General features: G+C 36.7%; 1 protein-coding gene across 1 annotated transcript in view; it reads left to right on the forward strand.

Moving 5' to 3' along the window:
• Window positions 1–3,923: 3,923 nt before the first annotated feature.
• The window catches only part of LOC140141658 (uncharacterized), a 30,445-nt gene continuing 14,287 nt past the window's right edge, over window positions 3,924–20,081 (forward strand). The window contains exons 1-6 of the mRNA XM_072163570.1: window positions 3,924–4,027; window positions 5,959–6,051; window positions 12,402–12,512; window positions 15,300–15,593; window positions 15,891–16,000; window positions 18,471–18,529. Of these exons, the coding sequence (XP_072019671.1) occupies window positions 3,976–4,027; window positions 5,959–6,051; window positions 12,402–12,512; window positions 15,300–15,593; window positions 15,891–16,000; window positions 18,471–18,529 (719 nt within the window). The 5' untranslated portion in view covers window positions 3,924–3,975. The remainder of the gene's footprint in view (window positions 4,028–5,958; window positions 6,052–12,401; window positions 12,513–15,299; window positions 15,594–15,890; window positions 16,001–18,470; window positions 18,530–20,081) is intronic.

The following is a 20,081-nucleotide window of genomic DNA, read 5'->3' on the forward strand; positions in this document are numbered from 1 at the left end:
TGTGTCGCAAAATATGCAAATTAGCTACCTCATTTACATATGTTTTATTTTTTAGCTATAATCATGATAATAGAAGCAAAACAAAACGCGTATGTAAGTGTATAATTATTTAATGATAAATGAACTCCCACTAAATGTTCTTGTCAGTGCTGCAGTGCAAAACTTCTCGTGCAATTCCATCTGTAACATTACAATCAAATAATAATTACATTGTAAATTGGAACTGACACCAATTTTTTTCAGGAATATCTTGTTTAATCAACTGTGCTGAAGGTTATGACCAGGCTCAAACTTATTTTGAGGCGTTTAAGTAAACTATAGTTGTCATATTGGGCTACTCCAAAAAATAAGTACACTTTCAATAAAAGAAATTTCTGGATTTCCATGTGTTTGTTTTCTGCAAATGACCGGAATTCCAGTTGCCAAAATTACAGGAAAGGCCACCTGGGAAAGGCCTGGAAATGCAATTAAGGGCTAGGGTATGAACGTTTGGACAGTATTTATTGTGGGATAATAGAGCACATCAGGCATATCGAATTGCATTCTCAATGCGAAGAATGGCCTTCTGATATCAAATAATTTTGATTTTTTGAAATTCGCCATGTAGGCCTAATACACATTTTATGGCAAATCATTAAAAATTGATATTTTTTGATATTTAACAGTACTCGAAGTAAACTTTATAAATCTGATGATTTCTACCTAAAGTGTATGTAGGTGGAATGAAAAGCCGACGATCAATTGAAAATTTTGACCTTTATTATTGAAGATATGGATTTTTCCCCCCAAAACACCAAAAAAATTAGGTCTTTTTGGTAAAAAATCCATATCTTCAATATGAAAGGTCAAAATTTTCAATTGATCGTCGGCTTTTCCTCCCAGCTACATACACTTTAAGACTATATCATTAAATTTATAAAAATTTACTTCGAGGACTGTTATATCTCTAAAATGTGAAAAATATCAAATTCTAATAATTTGTCATAAAATTTGTATTATATCGTGAATTTCATAAAATGAAAATTATTTGATATCAGAAAGACATTCTTCGTATTCAGAATGCAATTCGATTGGTCTGATGTGCTCTCATGTCCCACAAAAAAATGCTGTCGAAACGCTCAAAACGCTCATTCCAGTTCCCTTAATTTAATGAAAAATCGTGGAAATGTCCACAATGAGCTTCTCAACTTGGGGATTTCTAATTTTGAAGTATATTCTGCTGGATTTTTTTCACCTTTGAACACTCTAAAAGTCCGGATTTCCAACAACTACGACTGCCCATTGGTTCACATATCTGGTCTCGGGTTCGAGCTGCATGGCTTTTTGGTCATTTCTTTGTGCATCTAAAACAAACTACTTTCCTGTTCGACCAGTCATTCGTATAATTTTGTACATTTTAAATTTTGATGAAATATAGGCCTGCTGCTTATTTTGATTAGGTATATTATCACTTTGAGCCGACAATCTTATCAGATTGAATAGTTTCCGTTTTATTTGAACAAGTACCAATTCAAATCGGCAAAATATGACAGGTTTAACCATTTCATTTTGACAAGATTCTGTTAAGTTCCCATCTGACAAGACAAACTCTTCAAATTTATTATTATTTTTTTATCAATTTTGACAAGACAAACTACTCAAATTTGATAAGTTGGGTCATTTTTGACAAGAATCTATTCATTTAAAAAAAATGACAAGGTAACCATATCAAATTGATGAGTTTCTTGTCATTTTAATGAGAATATCCGGTTCATTTTGAAGAGAAATATGTTATGTTCCCATCTGAATGGTAAATTTCTCTTGTCAAATTTGAGTATATTGTTTTAAGAGTGTATGCCACCATAACGGTTTTGTAAACTTCATATTAATTTTAGGTTCTATCAACATCACGACTTTGTGTACTATTTTTTTTTTTTTGTTGTATATTTTCGTTTGAGAATTGTCTTGTGACAACTCGTCAGAAGTATCACGAATTATTAAATAAAGGCCTATACAGGATGTCCCAGAAAAAATTACCAGACGAATGAATTTGGATGTAAGTCGAGTAATAGACATCATAATCCAAAACTCTAAACATCAACGTGTAGCCCATCCTATTCTGCATATAGACGAATCCAACTAAGTCATGGTCAAAGTCATCAAAGAAAAGTGTTAGCACAGCCCTAGACCTAACGTGATTTATACTTTTCAAATTCCAAAGTTCAATTTAAAACCCCCATTTCTTTTCAATTTTGCCTCATTCATGATGCAGTCATGTCTACAGTAGAATTCATCTCGACCTTTGCAGGACTTAAACCCCATTAAAAGCTATTAAACCAAGATAACACTCATTGAAACAGCTCAACTGATTAAATCGGATCTTCTCTGGTTGTGCACAAGTGTCTGTTTTACATGTGCGATATCGCAATAAAGCTGGTATTATAGCTTCAGTTGGGTAACCGATTATAAAGGAAACGAAAGGAAACAATGGTATGTGTACCTTTGTTCACGAAATGAGACAATGGCGTGCTTTTTGTAAAACAGCATTCTTGAAAATGAGCAACATAATGATTGTTGACTTAACACGGTTTGGAAATAATTTCTTCATATTTTTGGTGTTATCTGTCGTTTACATATCCTTCCTAAAACACAAAAGTGGGACCCTCTCCAAACACCTAAATTAGCTAAAAATTTAGGACATGTTACAAAACTATATTTTCTAGAATTTCATAGAATAATTTAAATGTAGCTTGTACCGTTTTTTTGTGGCATCCTTCAGAAGTGAGCGGTCCGATACCAATATTTTCGGTCAAATCTCCATTCAATTAACACGGGGAGTTGGCTAGCTATGCCTTGCCCTCACTCATATTTTACAAAAGTGCGACCATTTCTGAACATCTAACCTAGCTGTAATTTTAGGTCATGTTAGAGAAATATATTTGCTAGAAGTTTGGAGAATAAATTAAATATTGGCTGGTTATTTTTCATACAGTGATGTTAACTAGGCAAGTGTCCATTCTTCCAACATACATCATTTGTAGAGGTCACGCGTCAATGGTGAGAGCACTGTGTATTGTGTATAGGAAAACGGACAGTAACTGCAGTATGTTTAGACAGTTACTTGGATCCACCAAAAGGGTTCACGACTTTTCACAAATCGAGTGGGACGGTCCATTCTCAACTTAGGACATGGACCCTATCGAATTTAGCAAAAAATCTGTCCACCAATCTGACCTGCCATTTCAATTGTGATACCGTTCCGGTTATTGGATAGGGTCCATTACATTCCTTGACACAACTATCGCGATATTTACTTTTTGTAGCTACTACTGGAAAACGTTTTTAAAGCCATAGGTCTGCTTATATTTTACCCGGGGGGGGCACTCAACTTTGGAGGTGACGCGTATGTAGGGCTGTTAAGACCCCTTTTCAGGATCGCTGTCACCCAAAGACCCCATATTTTTTTAAGAACACATGCTCTGTCACCCGCAGACCCCTTATTTTTCTATTATTTTGATCTGTCACCCAAAGACCATTACAAGTTCAATTTGAACAGCAACTTTCATTTTATTACTGATTTTGTTACTTAATTTGAAAAAACAAAGAAAATTTAAGCCATTTAGAATTAACTAGAAATTCGATTTTCGCGGTTTCTGTGGCGCTGTTTCGGTTCTCACCCAAAGATTCCATTTAAAAAAGGTCATGTTCTCACCCAATGACCCCATATTTTTTTACATTTTACTCTCATCGAATGCCAAAAATCATGCTCTCACCCAATGACCCCATATTTTTTACATTTTGCTCTCACCGAATGCCCCTAAGTGCGAAAGTGCCAGCCCTACACCTATATCTATTTCAAATTGAAGTGCCCCCCCCCCGTCTGCTTATATTTTACTCCGACTAAATTTATATTTTTCATCACTTTGCTGCAGTTTCAAGTTGAGCTTCAACCATTTCAATCCATTACTGCATGGTTATCTTACGTTTTCTATCAAGATGATGAGCCGAAAAATGAACCTCGTGATTCTGTTGCTTTCATTTCTAGCGGGTAAGTCAGGCTATGTTTATTGTTCGTTTACAATATTAAATAATTATTAATTTATTTCTCTGTAACATGGGGTGGCTTTCTACTACTCCCCATTCCATTTTTGGATTAAAAAAATATCATCCTGTTTTGCCAAATGAAACATAGCTATAATATTTTTTAATCAAAAAAAAAAAAAAGAAATAGTGCTGTGATCGACTATCTCGATCTTGGTGTGCGATTAACGTCTTTGTTATCACACCCTTGCCCCTATGGATCTTATAGGCCTAATGCCCAATTTGGACAAAAATGAATTCCAAACCAAAGCTACAAAGTCAACTAGATGGCACAGTTGTGTTTTACCAAACACGAATATCTGTGCCCGTGACCACACCTAACCCCCTTCCCCCTATTCACAAACGAAAATGGAAAACGAGAGGGATAATGCCTTCCAGTCCGCATCGGGGGAAATCGGTAGTCGCCTTCAGATCCGGGCCTACATGATGCCAGTCAAAGCATGGCCCATTTTTGACGACCACTTTTTCATTTCTTTCTGAAATTCATTCTACCCCTTTTAATTATAATTGATCTGAATTTCCTACCCAAACTTTTTCTGACTGTCTTGATATAAAGAGTCATAAACACGAATCACCCCTAGAGCCCAGAGTAATGGTTGTTTGCTCTGAAAATGTCAGTGGAGACCAAAGCACCCAATTGGGCACAAAAGTGTCCTTAAATGAGCCCGATTACGGCAAATTTGTGTGATTTTTGGGTCCTGTTTGTTGAAAATTGGTATAGGGGGGAGACCGGGGATGGACGTTACAAAATTGACATTTTGCCCCATATAATTTCAATGAAAGAACTCGAACACTCCATCTTCGGTCTGTGGTTAGCACATTATGTTAACTAAAACTTGGGGCATACAAAACATGAAAACATCAAACAACTAATTAACTACTAATTAACTAATGAAGGTAATTTATTGTAACAACTTACCCCGCATACCGGGTAAGTTGTTACACTATGCGGGGTAAGTTGTTACAATGTTACAAACAAAATTTTATGGACCTTTTACAGGGCTTTAGAAGCATTTAGATCATTTTTATTCTATAATAAGTTCGTTTATATTAAACTATGATGCTCTTATATTATGGTCAGCCGCTGCAACTCGTAAAGAATCGCCATATTCCAACACACGCTGGGCAGCAGCTTCCAAGTTACATTAAGAGGTGTTTTCCCCTCTCTGTCTTCCTTTTCCAGGTTCTTGGCATCATTAACAGTAGAACAATTACAGCTCTGGGTAAAGCAAAATACACAGTAAAACATATGAAATATTTAAACCTGAAAATTGAAACAAAATTTAGTTCAACACATGTAAAATATAATTGGGGTAGGTTGTTACATGGGGTATGTTGTTACAGTGTAACAACTATCCCCATAGGAAGTTTTACACACATAAGCCATTATAACACAACCCTGAGGCAGAATTAAAGGTCATGAATCGGGGATATATTAGTGACCTACACATACTATATTTACGATAACAAGCTAGCATAATGCACCTCCAGTTGTTAGAGCTATTACAATATTATAGTTTTGTCAGAAAGTTTCTAGGTAAGGACAAAAAAAGTTTTTTTGACTTAACATTTTAGTAGAACAATGGAGAAAGCTCGATTGGTAGTATACCCCAGTGATGTGTAGGCAACATATGGATGTCAGTTAGCCTGCCTTCTCTTATTCCAGCTTGGCACACTGAAAGGTGTAACAACTTCCCCGTGTAACTTTCATCCCCGGTCTCCCCTAGGCTTAATACTGATGGGTAGCAAAAAGTACCGGTAGGTATAGAGAAAGTCTGCATCTGGCACATAGCCGTGCACATTTTTTCGAAGCCCCCCCCCCCGATAAGGGGGGAGTAGACAATCAACTAATAATATATATAAATTAATTGTATACAGTTTCATCAGTACTCGCTGAGGAGGCTAGACTTGGTGCGGGCAATGATATGACGTCAACTGTTGAAAGTACAACGGAGGAGGCTGATATGAAAGGTAGGCCTAGATATCATGCAGGGACGTCAGGGACCGTTCACAAACACTTGCTGGGGGCTGATGCAAAATGAGTTTATATGCTTTTCTATGGGGTTGACCCATAATTTTCATGTCAAAAAAGGGGGGGGGCCCTGACATTTTTGAGATCTGAAAAGGAGGCCCGACAAATTTTTGCGTTGAAATTTTTTTGCATCAGGCCCCCGTAACAAGTGTTTGTGAACGGTCCCTCAGTCCGTTCTGAATGTGTTTGGGGTGTATAGGGGCACATTATTTTGTAAAAAATGAGAGCCGCGACGGAGGCCCAAAGGGAGTTGGAACATCAGGGAGTTGGAACGTCAGGGGTACCCCAAGGTTCAATATTGGGGCCTATGCTTTTTCTTTTATACATTAATGACATGCCCAGTGTTGCGCAGAATTCTTCTTTAGCTTTGTTTGCAGATGACTCTAAATGTTAGAAAAACATCTCTGATGTCTCTGATTGTCACATGCTCCAAAGTGATATTGATGCACTATTTAATTGGAGCAAAACTTGGGATCTCCATTTTCATCCCTCTAAATGCCAGATCATATCAATCACCAGACGTAGGAATGCAATTCGTCATGATTATAAAATGAATGGTGCCGTTCTTGGTCTTGATATTTCCTCATCTTTCACTTGGGATGATCACATTAACAGTGTTGTTAAAAGTGTAACAAAAAACTTGGTATGATTAAACGGACCATTGGCTTCAATGCCCCTCGTAATGTATCCAGGACTTACTCAGCCTTGGTTCGTAGTGATTTGGAATATTACAGTCCCCTCTGGAGTGGTACCTCAAAGCGCAACATCCAGGGAGTTGAGGGTGTCCAGAGAAGGAAAACTAAATTCATTTTAGATTATCCCGAGGCTGAATACAAAGAAAGGTTAACCGAGCTAACTCTTCTTCCATTAAGTTTTAGAAGAGAATATGTTGATCTCAATATATTTTTCAAGTGCAATCTGGGATTATATATATATGACATCAATCTAGATGATTATGCAGTTTTTAATGGTATTAACAAAGACCGTCCCACCACCAGATTTTCATCTGATCCTTTGTTGCTGGTAAATCAGCTTTCTAAAACTGCGTGACACAAGATGGGCTTTTTTCAGCGTATGGTGCCCATTTGGAACCAGCTCCCTAGTATTATCAGATCTACAAATTCTGTTGCTTCATTTAAGCAACAAGTTTTGGAGTTTTACCAGTCCAAATTTGCTCGCACCTTTGATGCAACTTCTGTTTGCACTTGGACCTCTTTTTGTCCAAATTGCAGGCAAATATAACTTAACTTACATTCCCCCTCTAATTTATATTTCCCTTCCCTTCTTTTTTGGTTTTGGTGGGGCGGTCTTAGAGGTGCCTGGCACCTGCATGTTCGCTCCAGCCATTCACTGGACTTTTTAAAACAAATATTGTTCCTTTCATAATATTGTGTAATTTTTGATGTAACTTAATGTGCAATATAATATATTTTTGTGTGTAATTCGGTGCCAGTGACAAAGTGTAATAAATAAATAAATAAATAAATAAATTTAAATTGAAGCTCCAATTAAAGCTATAGGCTATTTGGTGCGCATTTTGCACCCCATTAACATTTGACTTTTATGATTGTGTCCGGGGATTAATATTGTACGTGCCAAAGTGTATGAGTTTAATGTTGTGTTTCTCATCTGAAAACATGGGGACATGTAGGCCTACCCCTGTTCCCCCGGTATTGACGCCCATCATGTAGTGGCGGCGCCAGGGCATAATGCAGTGGCGGCGCCGGGAGGAGTTTATGGAGGAAAATGTCCAGTTTCCCCCAGTAAAATCCAAAATTTAGGAACATTTCCATTGCGGCAATTCTGCGCAAAATTTGTTGATTTTGCGCCCACTCCCCGAATTTCACTTTTCCCCCTTCCCCCATGCCCCCTCCCAAATAAATCCTGGTGCCGCTGCCATCATGCCAATGAAATCATGTATGATGCATTCAATCGCAAAACAAAACGTATAGTTACCCAGCCGACACAAATCGTTTTATACAAAACATTTTTAAATAACATTCAGAAAACATTTTTGAAAACTTGATGCAAAACATTCTAAGATATGTGTTGTGTATTAAGTGTTATTTTGCAAATATATTTGCCAAAAATATTTTCCAATAACATTTTGACAACATTTTTAAAATGTTGATGTACGGTTCACGAGTGAACATTTCCCCCACTTGAACCCATATCTCACATGCACAGTTTATCCCTTACATACACTGTGTCTTGAATAGCTATTGTAGCCCATCAACCCTGTGATTAAGAGGCTAGGAAATAATTGCTAATGTCTCATACCCAGGCCTTTATCTAATCCTGCCCCACATGACAAGGAATTTATAGCACATCTTGTATAGATAGCTTATCTTGTATTGAAACAATGACAGCCATTTTTTTGCCTTTTTCGCCAGCCCATTCGGGGCTGGTACCTGTTTCAGGTTTGGGGTCAGTTTACTCAAGAGATTATATTTTAGTGGTATTGGAATGATTTTTTTTTTTTACTTTTTGTGGTTAAATTTTTTTTAAAATATTTTAATTCGATTTGTTAGGAAAAGTAAGTATGTTTTGCCGTTTCAACGAACGAAAACGAGTGAGTATTACCAAAGTTATGTTTGAACTAATTAATTATGACTTTAAAAGTTTAAAGGCCTAAATGTAACAATAATAGTTAATATATATAGCATCATATGGTCAGCAGAAGAAAATCTGACATCACCTATGATGTCATATCAGTGTCCTTGACCGGGGTCCTTACTCCTTGACCACTGAACAGCGTGATATCATGTTGATAACAGATCTATAGAATCAAAATCTTCATCATATCCCCGGATCATATCACAGATTCTCAACAATCTGTGATCATATGGACCATATTGATGTGAAAGTAGTTATCTATCATATCCTGTGTCGTTTTATGGATAAAAATGACTCAAAATGTTATTGATGAAATGGTTGCTATCATAAACATCAGTTTTGTCTTTTCAACGGGAAAAATCCGATGCAAAATAAAGTTTTTAGGGCCTAGCTATAATATGGGCATAATTTATGCATATAGTATTGAACAATGTACCCCATTTGACATGCACTTATAGATAAATAAATTGTCTTACTTTATTAATTTAATAACTTCTTTATTATAAATAAAATGACACATAACTATTTGATTCATAAAATTACATTCAACAAAATGATTGAAGAGAAAACACACAAGGCACTAGGCAGAGTGTTATAGAATGGAGTATGTAAGATGCCATGTCCATAGCTTCGCAGGAGTTTCCGACTAGCAATCAACATGATCAGCACATTCAGAAAAACACAGTTTAAGAGTGAAGATTGTAGTGAGTAACCAGTCCTTTATAAATGTGCTGGCCACTATCTATTATAATATAGTAGGCTTAAACTATACATTGCGAATTAATTAAGTTATTTTAAAATAAAATGTACATGTAAGTTAACTCAAACCGGCAGTGTATATATCGAAAGCAGTGAAATCGGACATTCCTAAGCGAAGATATTGAGTTCGTAAGTTCTGGTATTACAAAATTGGAAATTGAGATATCGTGGGTAAAAAGCTGAAAAGACAAAAAAAACCAACGTCAACAACAACAACAACAACAACAAAACAAACAGACCAGAACAATTTGGAGTACATGTAATGAATTAAAAGAGTTGACATGAGATTAGGAATTAATGTTTTCTGCTGTTTCAGTGTGCATGTTCTCATCGTTGATGGTTTGGTGGACTGTCATCATGTAGATGTAAGCGTGATCCTAAAATGCCTTTCACATTGACCAAAACTAATTACAAGACCTCTTCTACATTGAGGCTGGCTTTCCCTTTTAAAGGGAATTTTATTCTAAGCATGTTTACTATTGGATTGAGCCATCACATGATTATAATAGGCTTTACTGATTGGTGGGTAAGATCAATGCTATTGTTTATTTTGTGATAAGGCTGAGCATATTACTGCATTTATGAAAAATAAACTGCATATTTTGATACAGGCGATTTACTCAATTACTTCCAACCACAAAATTTAGTTCCTGTAGTTTGTATCTGCTGGAGAGTTATATAAGCCAGGGTCAGGATGTAGGTATCATTATGCCTCAAATCGCTAGTTTATTGTAAGATCAGCGCAGAGTAGGTTCGATATGAATATGGAAAGTTAGAACAAATTACTATACACCTGATCCGTGAACTGCGTCTTTTTGAAAGACTCTTCTTGTTTCATATAAACGTTTATATCAAAACCAAGACGCGTTTATAACACGTTTAAAACGTTAAAAACGCTTCTTCTTCAGTCTTCAGTCATTGCTTCAGTCATTTTCCTGTTAACACCCACCACGCCTACGTAACAAAGTCAAGCTCAGGTCTGTGTCTTTACCATAACAAGGTGTCGTCAGAAGCAGGAAAAAGAACTTTTCATTATCGAGGTGTTACAGCGTGGAATGAAATGCCACAACATTTAAGGTTAATAAATTACAACTCAAACTTGTTCAAACGGACACTTCACAAAAATTTCTGAACTTTTAATATTTTGTAAAATGTATAATGAAAAATATAAATAATGCGCCAAAGTTTTACTTTATGACTTTTAAAGATTGATGTATTTTGATGTATGCTTCTATATTTTGAGTGTTATTAATTATTTTACATATATTATGTTTTATGACCCAGTGAATATGTAAATAACTAGCCAAGGTCTTTACTATGATTTTAATGGCTTTAGATATTATTTGATGTATAAGTTGATGTATGTTTGGATGTTTAAGTTATTAATTATTTTATGTATACTAGTACTATTACATGTATATTTTAAGACACAGAGAAATGTAAATAACTAGCCAAAGATTTTTACTTTATGAATTTAATGACTTTTGATATTTGATGTATTTGATATATGGTTCTATTTGGATGTTTATATTTTTAATCATTCTAATATGTATAATTCTACCAATTTCTATGTATTTTATACTTTATGACATGACACAGGGCCCCTGTAATAGCAGATTTATCTGAAGGGTAACCCTGTATAAATATGGTTTTAATAAATAAATAAATAAATTGCTGCAACTGCATCTGCAATGCGAATTCTCCGCATTTTCTTTGCATTTTAGTCATGTACTTCAATATATCGCATAGGCGTAGGATAAATCCCCCCAATATTTTGCCAGGGGGGATGGTCCATACAATCATCCCCCTCAATGTTGACGCCTGTATGTGGGTTTCAAATTAACCTTTATTGGGCCATTTTAGCCCCAAAAGTACCAATTTTTAGCTTCAGTTTAGCTTCATTTTTTTCGCCTGCTTCGCGCATTTGTACCAAAATAAATTTCTGTCAGTCGCCAAAAGGTGCTGGATTCATTATGCTTCAAGAATTTTTTCCACCCCACCCCCACCATGTCAAAAAGAAATCTACGCCACTGGTATAATCGTACTTTCTACTCGACGTTGATTGTCATAAAATTCCTTATTTTACAATATTTTAATTGTATAGACGAATCCAATTTCACGCATTCCTACTCCTCAATGGCAGCCATTAGCCGCGACGGGGACCCAACTCACCTAAAATGTGAGATGATGCGGCCTTGAAGGGTATTATAAACTGCACCCGTGTTACACGTAGTCGTAGACAAAAGAATGATGACAGTTTACAACACAAAAGAATCTAACATCGAATTTTAAGCGGGTTTAATCCACCCAATTGGGCAGTCACAACACCTGTTTGGTGCATGCGGGATGATGCGGGGTCCCAAAGATGGCCGACCAAATCCTGACCATGACTTGGCTCGTTGGATTCGTCTATAGGGCCTAGGTCGGGACTATACGTTTATTTTCTTCAAGAGATCGCCTCTTAAATATGTTAAACATGGAAAGGCAATAGTGTAACAGTTGCCAACTTTGAATTAAAAAAACACCTTGAATTTTAATTTTAGGCTTAAAGGAGTATTTCGTGATCCTAGCATCCTCTATTTATGTCATTTTTCATTAGATATCCACGAAAAAAACCTATTCCCAAAATTTCAGTTGATTCTGATTTTGCGTTCGCGAGTTATGCATGATTATGTGTATTACACTGCTCCATAGACAAATCGTTGTAATTTCGTTCTGGTGCACCAGAACGAAATTCAAATTTCACGGTATCTTTGCTAAACGAATTAATCTGCAAGAAATATTTTGTACATAAACATTATGTAGCCACAGGTTTCCAGTGATATAAAAATCTCAACTTTTTTTGAGAAAAGTGGGGGGATGAGGCTGTGGATCACGAAATACCCTTTTAATTTTTAATTTTCTATTTGCACAGCCGGTAACAAGGAAGAAGAAGAAAGCATGGATGGAAAAGTGACGACGACACAATCTGGAGAAATGGATAATGAAAGAAAAGAAGACGGCACTACAGCCGAAAGTGGAGGAGGTAATTAATGGAGGCGTTGGTGGGGCGCAGGAGGTAATGGTGGGGGCGCAGGAGTCTGCTACATATCGCGACACAAGATAATGCACTACAAACATAAATTGCTGCAATCTCCGCATATTTTTATGTCTCCACCGCGAGGCATACTGTTTTTACAATGTCCGTGTTTCCGAGCTTCCGTACCTCCGAATGCTGTATCTTGTGAATGGATGGGCATATTGACTTCAGATTTTCAGGATAGGTGGGCCATGGTCAGAAACTCTGGCTACTTTTTTGGGGGTGGTGTTCAAGGTCATATACTGAGGTTAAAGGTATCATCTATTGGTGGTGTTCAGGGTCATTTGATGTCCAACAAGATCAAAGGTCATTTGGGGTCAATTTGTATAATACTATATATATTTAAGACTTTTGGATAAAATTTGGTCTCATATGAACATTTTTTAATCCTAATGCAAACTCGGGTTGTACCTGCAATATGGGCACCTTCATGTATCGTGGTATCCAAGGTCACATAGGTGGTCAAAGGTCATGTTAGGTTATGTTTGTTTGTGTACCACTCAAAAGTTTGACATCAGCTGTTTACATCCGTCAAAGGGAATCTTGACCCTACCCTCCTCAAGACTTCACCAAGTCGTTGGTGAAAATGCGTCTAATCTTAAACTTACAAGACAAAACCATAGGGTGAATCTTGACCCAATGAGTTTACAGATGCTGTGAATCTTCAACCAAACAACTAATTGCAAAAGTGAATCTTTGACTTAATCTTTACCCTCGTGTGGAGTGTTATATATGCTTTACATAGAACCAGCACTCACAGATCAGGTGAATCTTGAACTAATAATTTTTTTCTTGTGGTGATTCTTGAACTAATATTTTTAGACAGAAGGTGAATCTTTGCCTAAAAATAATTTTTGAAGGGTGAATCAAGGTGAAGAGGAGGGTAGGTTCAAGACTCCCTTTGACGGCTGCATAAAGCTTTCCAAATTTAAATAGTCTCCTACGCAGCCAGTTTGGTTATACGCTCCCTGTTTGTATGGAGGGCGCGGAACCAAACTGGCTGATGTGCAGACAAAAATTTAAACTGCTCCATGGTGGAGGCATCCAATCGACGTCGAAAACCGCGACGTTTATTATTGCATGCAGGGGATTTGAAGTCATAATGTACGATCTTTTAAAATGAGTTTGGTATTTTTTTTTTTTTATATGGCTATGTAATGTTTAAACATGTCCCAATTTTGAATTAAAAAAAAAAGAAATAAAAAAACCTAAAACAAAAACAAACAAAAAACAAAACAAACACAAAAACAACAACAACAAAAAACAACACTTGAATTTTAATGTTTAAAGGTGAATATTGGAATCTGATCTTTCCCCGGGAAAGATCTGACAGCAGGCCAGACCAGTAACATGAGTAGGTTTATTTCACCTTGAAGGTATGGATAGTCTTGCAAATATAGGCTAACTTTCCCCTAGGCCATCAAATATGCCATGAATTAGTAGGACTACACCTGGGCCGATATTCATAAAGCCTTGCTAAATTAGCAACCAACTAGTGCTTAGCAAGATGCTATAAATCCACTAGTTGATAGCTACGTAGCAATCAACTAATTTCTTATTCATAAAACCTTGCTAAACACTTTGCTAACTAGCTATCAACTAGAAATATTTAGCTGATAACTTATTTGGGTGTTTTGGGTGCTATGGCCTTCAACAGTTGTGTAACATCTAATACAATAGGCTTATATAATACATGTCTATTATAGGCCTACTTGAGCTCTGAACCACAGTCAAAATGATCAAAATGTAATGACTCATTGCTGATGGTCTTCATTGAGATTTCGTTAATAAAATTACATGTGTATTTTGTAAGCTATAGCCTATAGGCCTACAAGGTTGTTACGGCAAATTAAATTAAAAAAGATACTCTGAACAAGTAAAGTTCATATACATGTTAAGTCCTTGGTTTGTTGTAAAAACATACTATACATACTATATTGCTTCATCAAATAGAAAACAACAAGCATCCACTTAACGCTGCTCATTTAGCTTCATGAGCAACACTGTGTAAATAATATTAGATAATTTAATAGCATATGATATATCTTGCTTGTTGTCCTGACAAAAGCCAAGCATGATTTATCTTTATCAAATTGACATATAATTTGTTATTGAAAATAAGTCATGCATCTTTACCAAAGAGAACATTGGTAACATGTCTCCAAAATATATATTTTACGTATCAAACAATTGAACAGAATTGCTTCGATTGAACATATCTGCTTAACTAAAGATTACTTGCTATATCATAATCATTTTTCTTGTGCAAATTTGGTTAAACAATACTGGCTTAGTTCAATGTTTATTCATTCACCCTAAATTTGTTGTGTGTTTTTAAGACAGTTTCTTATGTGTAAAACACACTGAAGACCTCAGAAACAGAATATTCTGAGAACATTATTTTTCATAATTGACAACAGTTAATATGAAATTAAAACAATAAATCATGTCAAACTTAGTTCAAAATCATTAAGACTAGTTGTCAACTAGTGACTTAGCGCTGCCCCAGATCAACTCTAAGTTTTGGCAAAATTTTAGAATGTTGCTAACTCTAACTGGGTTTTATGAATAAGAATTAGCAATCAGCTAGGCTTAGCAGCTTGCTAAAGTCAATTTTAGCTGTCAACTAGCCCTAGCGTGGTTTTATGAATATCAGCCCTGGTATCTACTGGTCAGTTTATACTCATATTTCCACATCTGTTATATTTATGTGCGCCTTTAATGATTACACAGATGGTGCTGACGGTGAAGAAGAAGGTGAAGGCATGGATGGAAAAACAACGACACAATCTGGCGAAATGGACAATGAAGAAGGAGAAGACGTCACAACAGCCGAAAGTGGAGGAGGGGGTGGAGGCAAAGGTGGGGGTCAAGGAGGCAATGGTGGGGGTGCAGGAGGCAGTGGTGGGGGCGACACAGGAGGTGGCGTAACAGAAGGTGGCGTAACAGAAGGTGGCGTAACAGAAGGGGGCGACACAGGAGGCGGCGGCAATGGAGGTGGGGGTGGAGACACAGGAGGAGGAGGAGGTAGGCCTAATTATAATAAAATGAAAGCATGGAAGGTTTAAAGTAGTTCTGTCCGGCATAGGCGATTGGCCAATTAGTATTGGCCTATAGTATGCTCGGCAACAGCTATACGAATATTTAAACTATAGAACCGTTTTAATATTTGAAGATTTCTCGAAAGTTGTTAACTGCGTCTGTGCATGTTTTTTTTTATATCTAATTAAAAATATTAAAAGTAAATATAATAATCTAGGCCTATGCATCAGACTAATTTTGTTTCAAATTTGTTGTTTCCCATTTCCAATTTTGTTTTCATAGGAAAGCCTGAGGTGTCCGGGGAATTGAAATTGTCAGGAAGCTTCACACCGGCTTTATCGGATACCGAATCGGACGAATTCAAAAATTTGAAACAGACGACGCAGAAAAATGTAGGTATAAATAAATAAATATATATATATATAGGCTATACAAAGTAATGAACTAAAGTTTCTTCAGAGAGTGCTCAACTTTAAGTGTAAAAGAGCGATAAATAAATAAATAAATAAATAAATAAATAAATAAATAAATAAATAAATAAATAAATATAGTGTTAAAATGGGCATTTTTGGTAAAAAATGATTAAAATCATGAAAGAAGCATGTCTTAACCCAAATTTCACCTCAATATATATGATGGAATATTTTTGTTCACAGATATAAAATAATCATAATGCCCTCTATTACTCAAGAGCAAAAATTATGGTTGCAGTAAACTTTCGTTTGAAGTTATTGCTACTTTTAGATTTGACATTTTTGGGTAAAAATTGGAAGAAAGTCACAAAAAAAACATTTATTAAACAAAATATCTCAGCTCACGTCACTTTTCAGTAATCAGCCGGGTTAATCAGAAAGATGAGACTCTTGTGTTTAATTTTAATACGGCTGTCACCTTTGTCCAAAAATGATGCACGGGATCCTATGTATCCAGAAAGTAGCCTCTCTACTAACATGACTTTATTCTGGGATGCTGTAAAAATCTTCTTTGGCTGAGAACAGAAAGCCGCTCCGGAGAACTGAAACGTCGCGACATCGGGTGAATGTTGCAACGGAAAAACGTTACCCTGCCCATGCGCGGATTTAGAGGGGGGCACAGCCGGCCCGTGCCCCCCCTTTTGGCGGATCCCAAAAAATTAAAAAAATAGAAGAAAAGAAAGAGAAGAGAAGGAGGGAAAGAAAAGAAGAAAAGAAAAGAAAGGGAAAAAAGAAAAGAAAAGAAAGAAAAAAGAAAACGGCACAACGTAAAAAGAAAGAAAAAAAAATCTTCGGGCCTATAGCTAATAAATCTGTAGTGAGTATCATACACCGGGGTGGCACTCTCCAGGCGCGGATTCAGGGGGCGGCGCCCCTTCCTCCCCCCTCTCCCAACAAAAAAAAAAGAGGAAAAGAGAGAAGAGAAGAGAAAGAGGAAAAAAGGAGAAAAAGAGAAGAGAAAAGGAGAAGGGGAAAAGTTAAATTGCACGTATAATTAGTAGGCCCATGCCAAATAAACCGCACAGTAGCTCACAGTCTGGTATATCAAAAGTAGGCCCTTTATAGGCCTAATATAGGCCGGATTCTTTTAGGCAGTACTTGTTGATTTCTGATGGCCCGTCGATGATGCAGGGCCCGTCACATTTTGTCACCAAAGTCAGTATTAATACGGACTGCATGTTGACTTCGATCCATGCCGAATCTCCAAGTCTTATAGGCCTATTAAAGTGTCAGTGTAACATTTTACAAATTGAGTTCGGGCCCTGTTTTGTTTTAAAAAGCAATGATATACTCTCGTATAGTGTAAAACAGATGCACCAAATGGCTTCAATTGGACCTTCATTTCACAAAATTTCCAAATTTCGGAGGGGGAACATCAGACACCCCCTGCTTGTATAAACAACTGCCCGTTTTCGCTTCTGTATTTCACACCCAGCACTCTGAATTTATACAATAACAGTGAAAAAAGGTGGCTTCAATTGGCCTGTCATTTCGCAAATTTTATATTTTCGGCTTTTTCAAACTCAAATTTTACACCATAATAGTGCCAAAATAGTCCACCAAATGGCTTCAATTAGGTTTTTATTTTGCAAATGTTTTCTCATTTCTGAGGGGGCATCCCCCTCAGACCCCCCCCCCCCATGTCGCGAAACGTTATGGGTACATATAAAGCAAATTTTACAAAAGAGGTCAAAACTTGTCCACAAATGGCTTCAATTGGGCCGTCTTTTTGCAAATTTTAGGCTTTTTCAAACTAAAATTTTACACCATAATGTTGACAAAATGGTCCACCAAATGGCTTCACTTGGGTCTTCATTTTCCAAAAGTTTCTCACTTCTGAGGGGGGCACATCCCCCCTCAGACACCCCCCTGCGTCGCGCAAGCGCTCCGGGATGACCGCTTCGCGGCCATTTATTAAATTTTTTTATTTTCAAGAGTGTGCCCCCCCTTTCTCGAAATCCTTTATCCGCCCCTGACCCTGCCTACTCATAAATTCTATATTTTATGTTAAATTCCGGGGTTAGTTTTGATAATTGATTATAAAAGATATTAGAAAATGTGTTTTCCAACAATTAGAATGAATATACCTGAAATATTAAACTTAGAAAAAGTCTTTGGGTTTCACTCAGCATACGAAACACCCTTAAAACGCATGGCAACTATTTTCACAATTTGGCTAAATATTAAAATTTGATTTTATTGCCTTTAGAACTAACAAAAGTAGGATATAGCTATGTATCATTTGAAACAAAAACCTGGGATAATATTTTCAGAATCTCAAACAAATTTTTTTTTCTGGAATAGAGAGTGTGATGAATTGCTAATATAACCATGTTAACATTGTACCATTTTAATGTTGATAGCATAACTTATTCATGTTTTTGTTCAGATAAAGAACGCTTTCGAGGCCTCGGCCAACGTTACATCTGTGAGCGTCACGGGATTCAGGTAAGTATTCATATCCCGGGATTCATATATTCATATTTCATGTTTTATTTCATCAATCATCAACATTACAAGTGACACTAGTAGCTCAACAGAGTAATAATATTAAATGTAAACAAAAGTCAATGGTATAAATAAATAGCAATACATTTTAAGCAGTAACAATTAAAGGGGCATTTCGTGATCCACAGCCTCATCCCCCCCACTTTTCTCAAAAAAAGTTGAGATTTTTATATCACTGGGAACCTCTGGCTACATAATGTTTATGTACAAAATATTTCTTGCAGAGGAATTCGTTTTGCAAAGATATCGTGAAATTTGAATTTCGTTCTGGTGCACCAGAACGAAATTACAACGCATTGTCTATGGAGCAGTGTAATACACATAATCATGCATAACTCGCAAACGCAAAATCGGAATCAACTGAAATTTTGGGAATAGGCTTTTTGTGTGGATATGTACTGAAAAATTTCATAAAAAGAGGATGCTAGGATCACGAAATACTCCTTTAAATCAATATAAACCGAGAACAACAATATTAATAAGTATGATTGAAATGTATAATGCTATTATGTACCACTCAGTACCACAAAGTACCACTCTGTAGAAGTGATATGTAATTGGGCTGGGAAAAAAATTCTTTAAGTATAGTGAATCCAGCACCTTTTGGCGACAGAATAAGTTTATTGACAAATGTGCGCACGGGCGTAGCCAGCTTTCTTGGTCGGGGGGGGGGGCAAATAAAATTGAATTTTACACTATTATGGCCCATAATCGGGGTGAATTTTGATGGAAAAGGGGCTCCTTGCCCTTTTTCCTTTTGTGGCGGGACGGCCGATTGCCAAAGGAACACGAATGTCTCAATGTGGTTTTTAAATAGATACCTGGTTTGACTGTAATTTGATTATGAAAGTCAGGTGGCCGGGTTGACACCAGTCCCTTAATAGGAACACGAAAAGTTTTGTATTGAGAGGGGCAAGTCGTGGGGGCAGAACCCCACTGTCAGAGTATCTTTTACAAACAGAAGTACATCTAAATAATTATCACGTAGTAGCTCTCCTTTTAACTTCAACAGTAATTTATTTAGTCCAGACTATAACATACAATACTCAGCCACACCCCTATCCTACACTTTAGCTTCCTACTCCTACAACTACCTCTGCAGTACTATACAGCTAACACCCCCTAACAGCAAGGACGAGAATGACATGAGGTCGCCCAGCCAGCCAGCATGTCGGACGCGCTGATTGGCTGACGGAGATAATTGATTGAATACGTACGGCGTGCTAATTGGCTGACGGAGATAATTAATTGAACCGCACATGGGCAGAAGAGCGGGTGATAACTAATTGAACCGAACATGCGCAGAACGACCATGCATACGGGTTCATTTCTCCGTACAAGAAATCCAATTTAAAGGGATACACGCGATTTGGGGGTAGGAAAATGAAATGGGAATTACCTAAAAATAATATTATCATGTGTTGACTTGGTTTACCAATACCGTTTCACTTTCCTTTGCCCTTTGTTCAGATCAGAGGGGCACTTTTTTCTT

This window comes from Amphiura filiformis, chromosome 19, assembly GCF_039555335.1.
Source record: "Amphiura filiformis chromosome 19, Afil_fr2py, whole genome shotgun sequence".
Lineage (NCBI taxonomy): Eukaryota > Metazoa > Echinodermata > Ophiuroidea > Amphilepidida > Amphiuridae > Amphiura > Amphiura filiformis.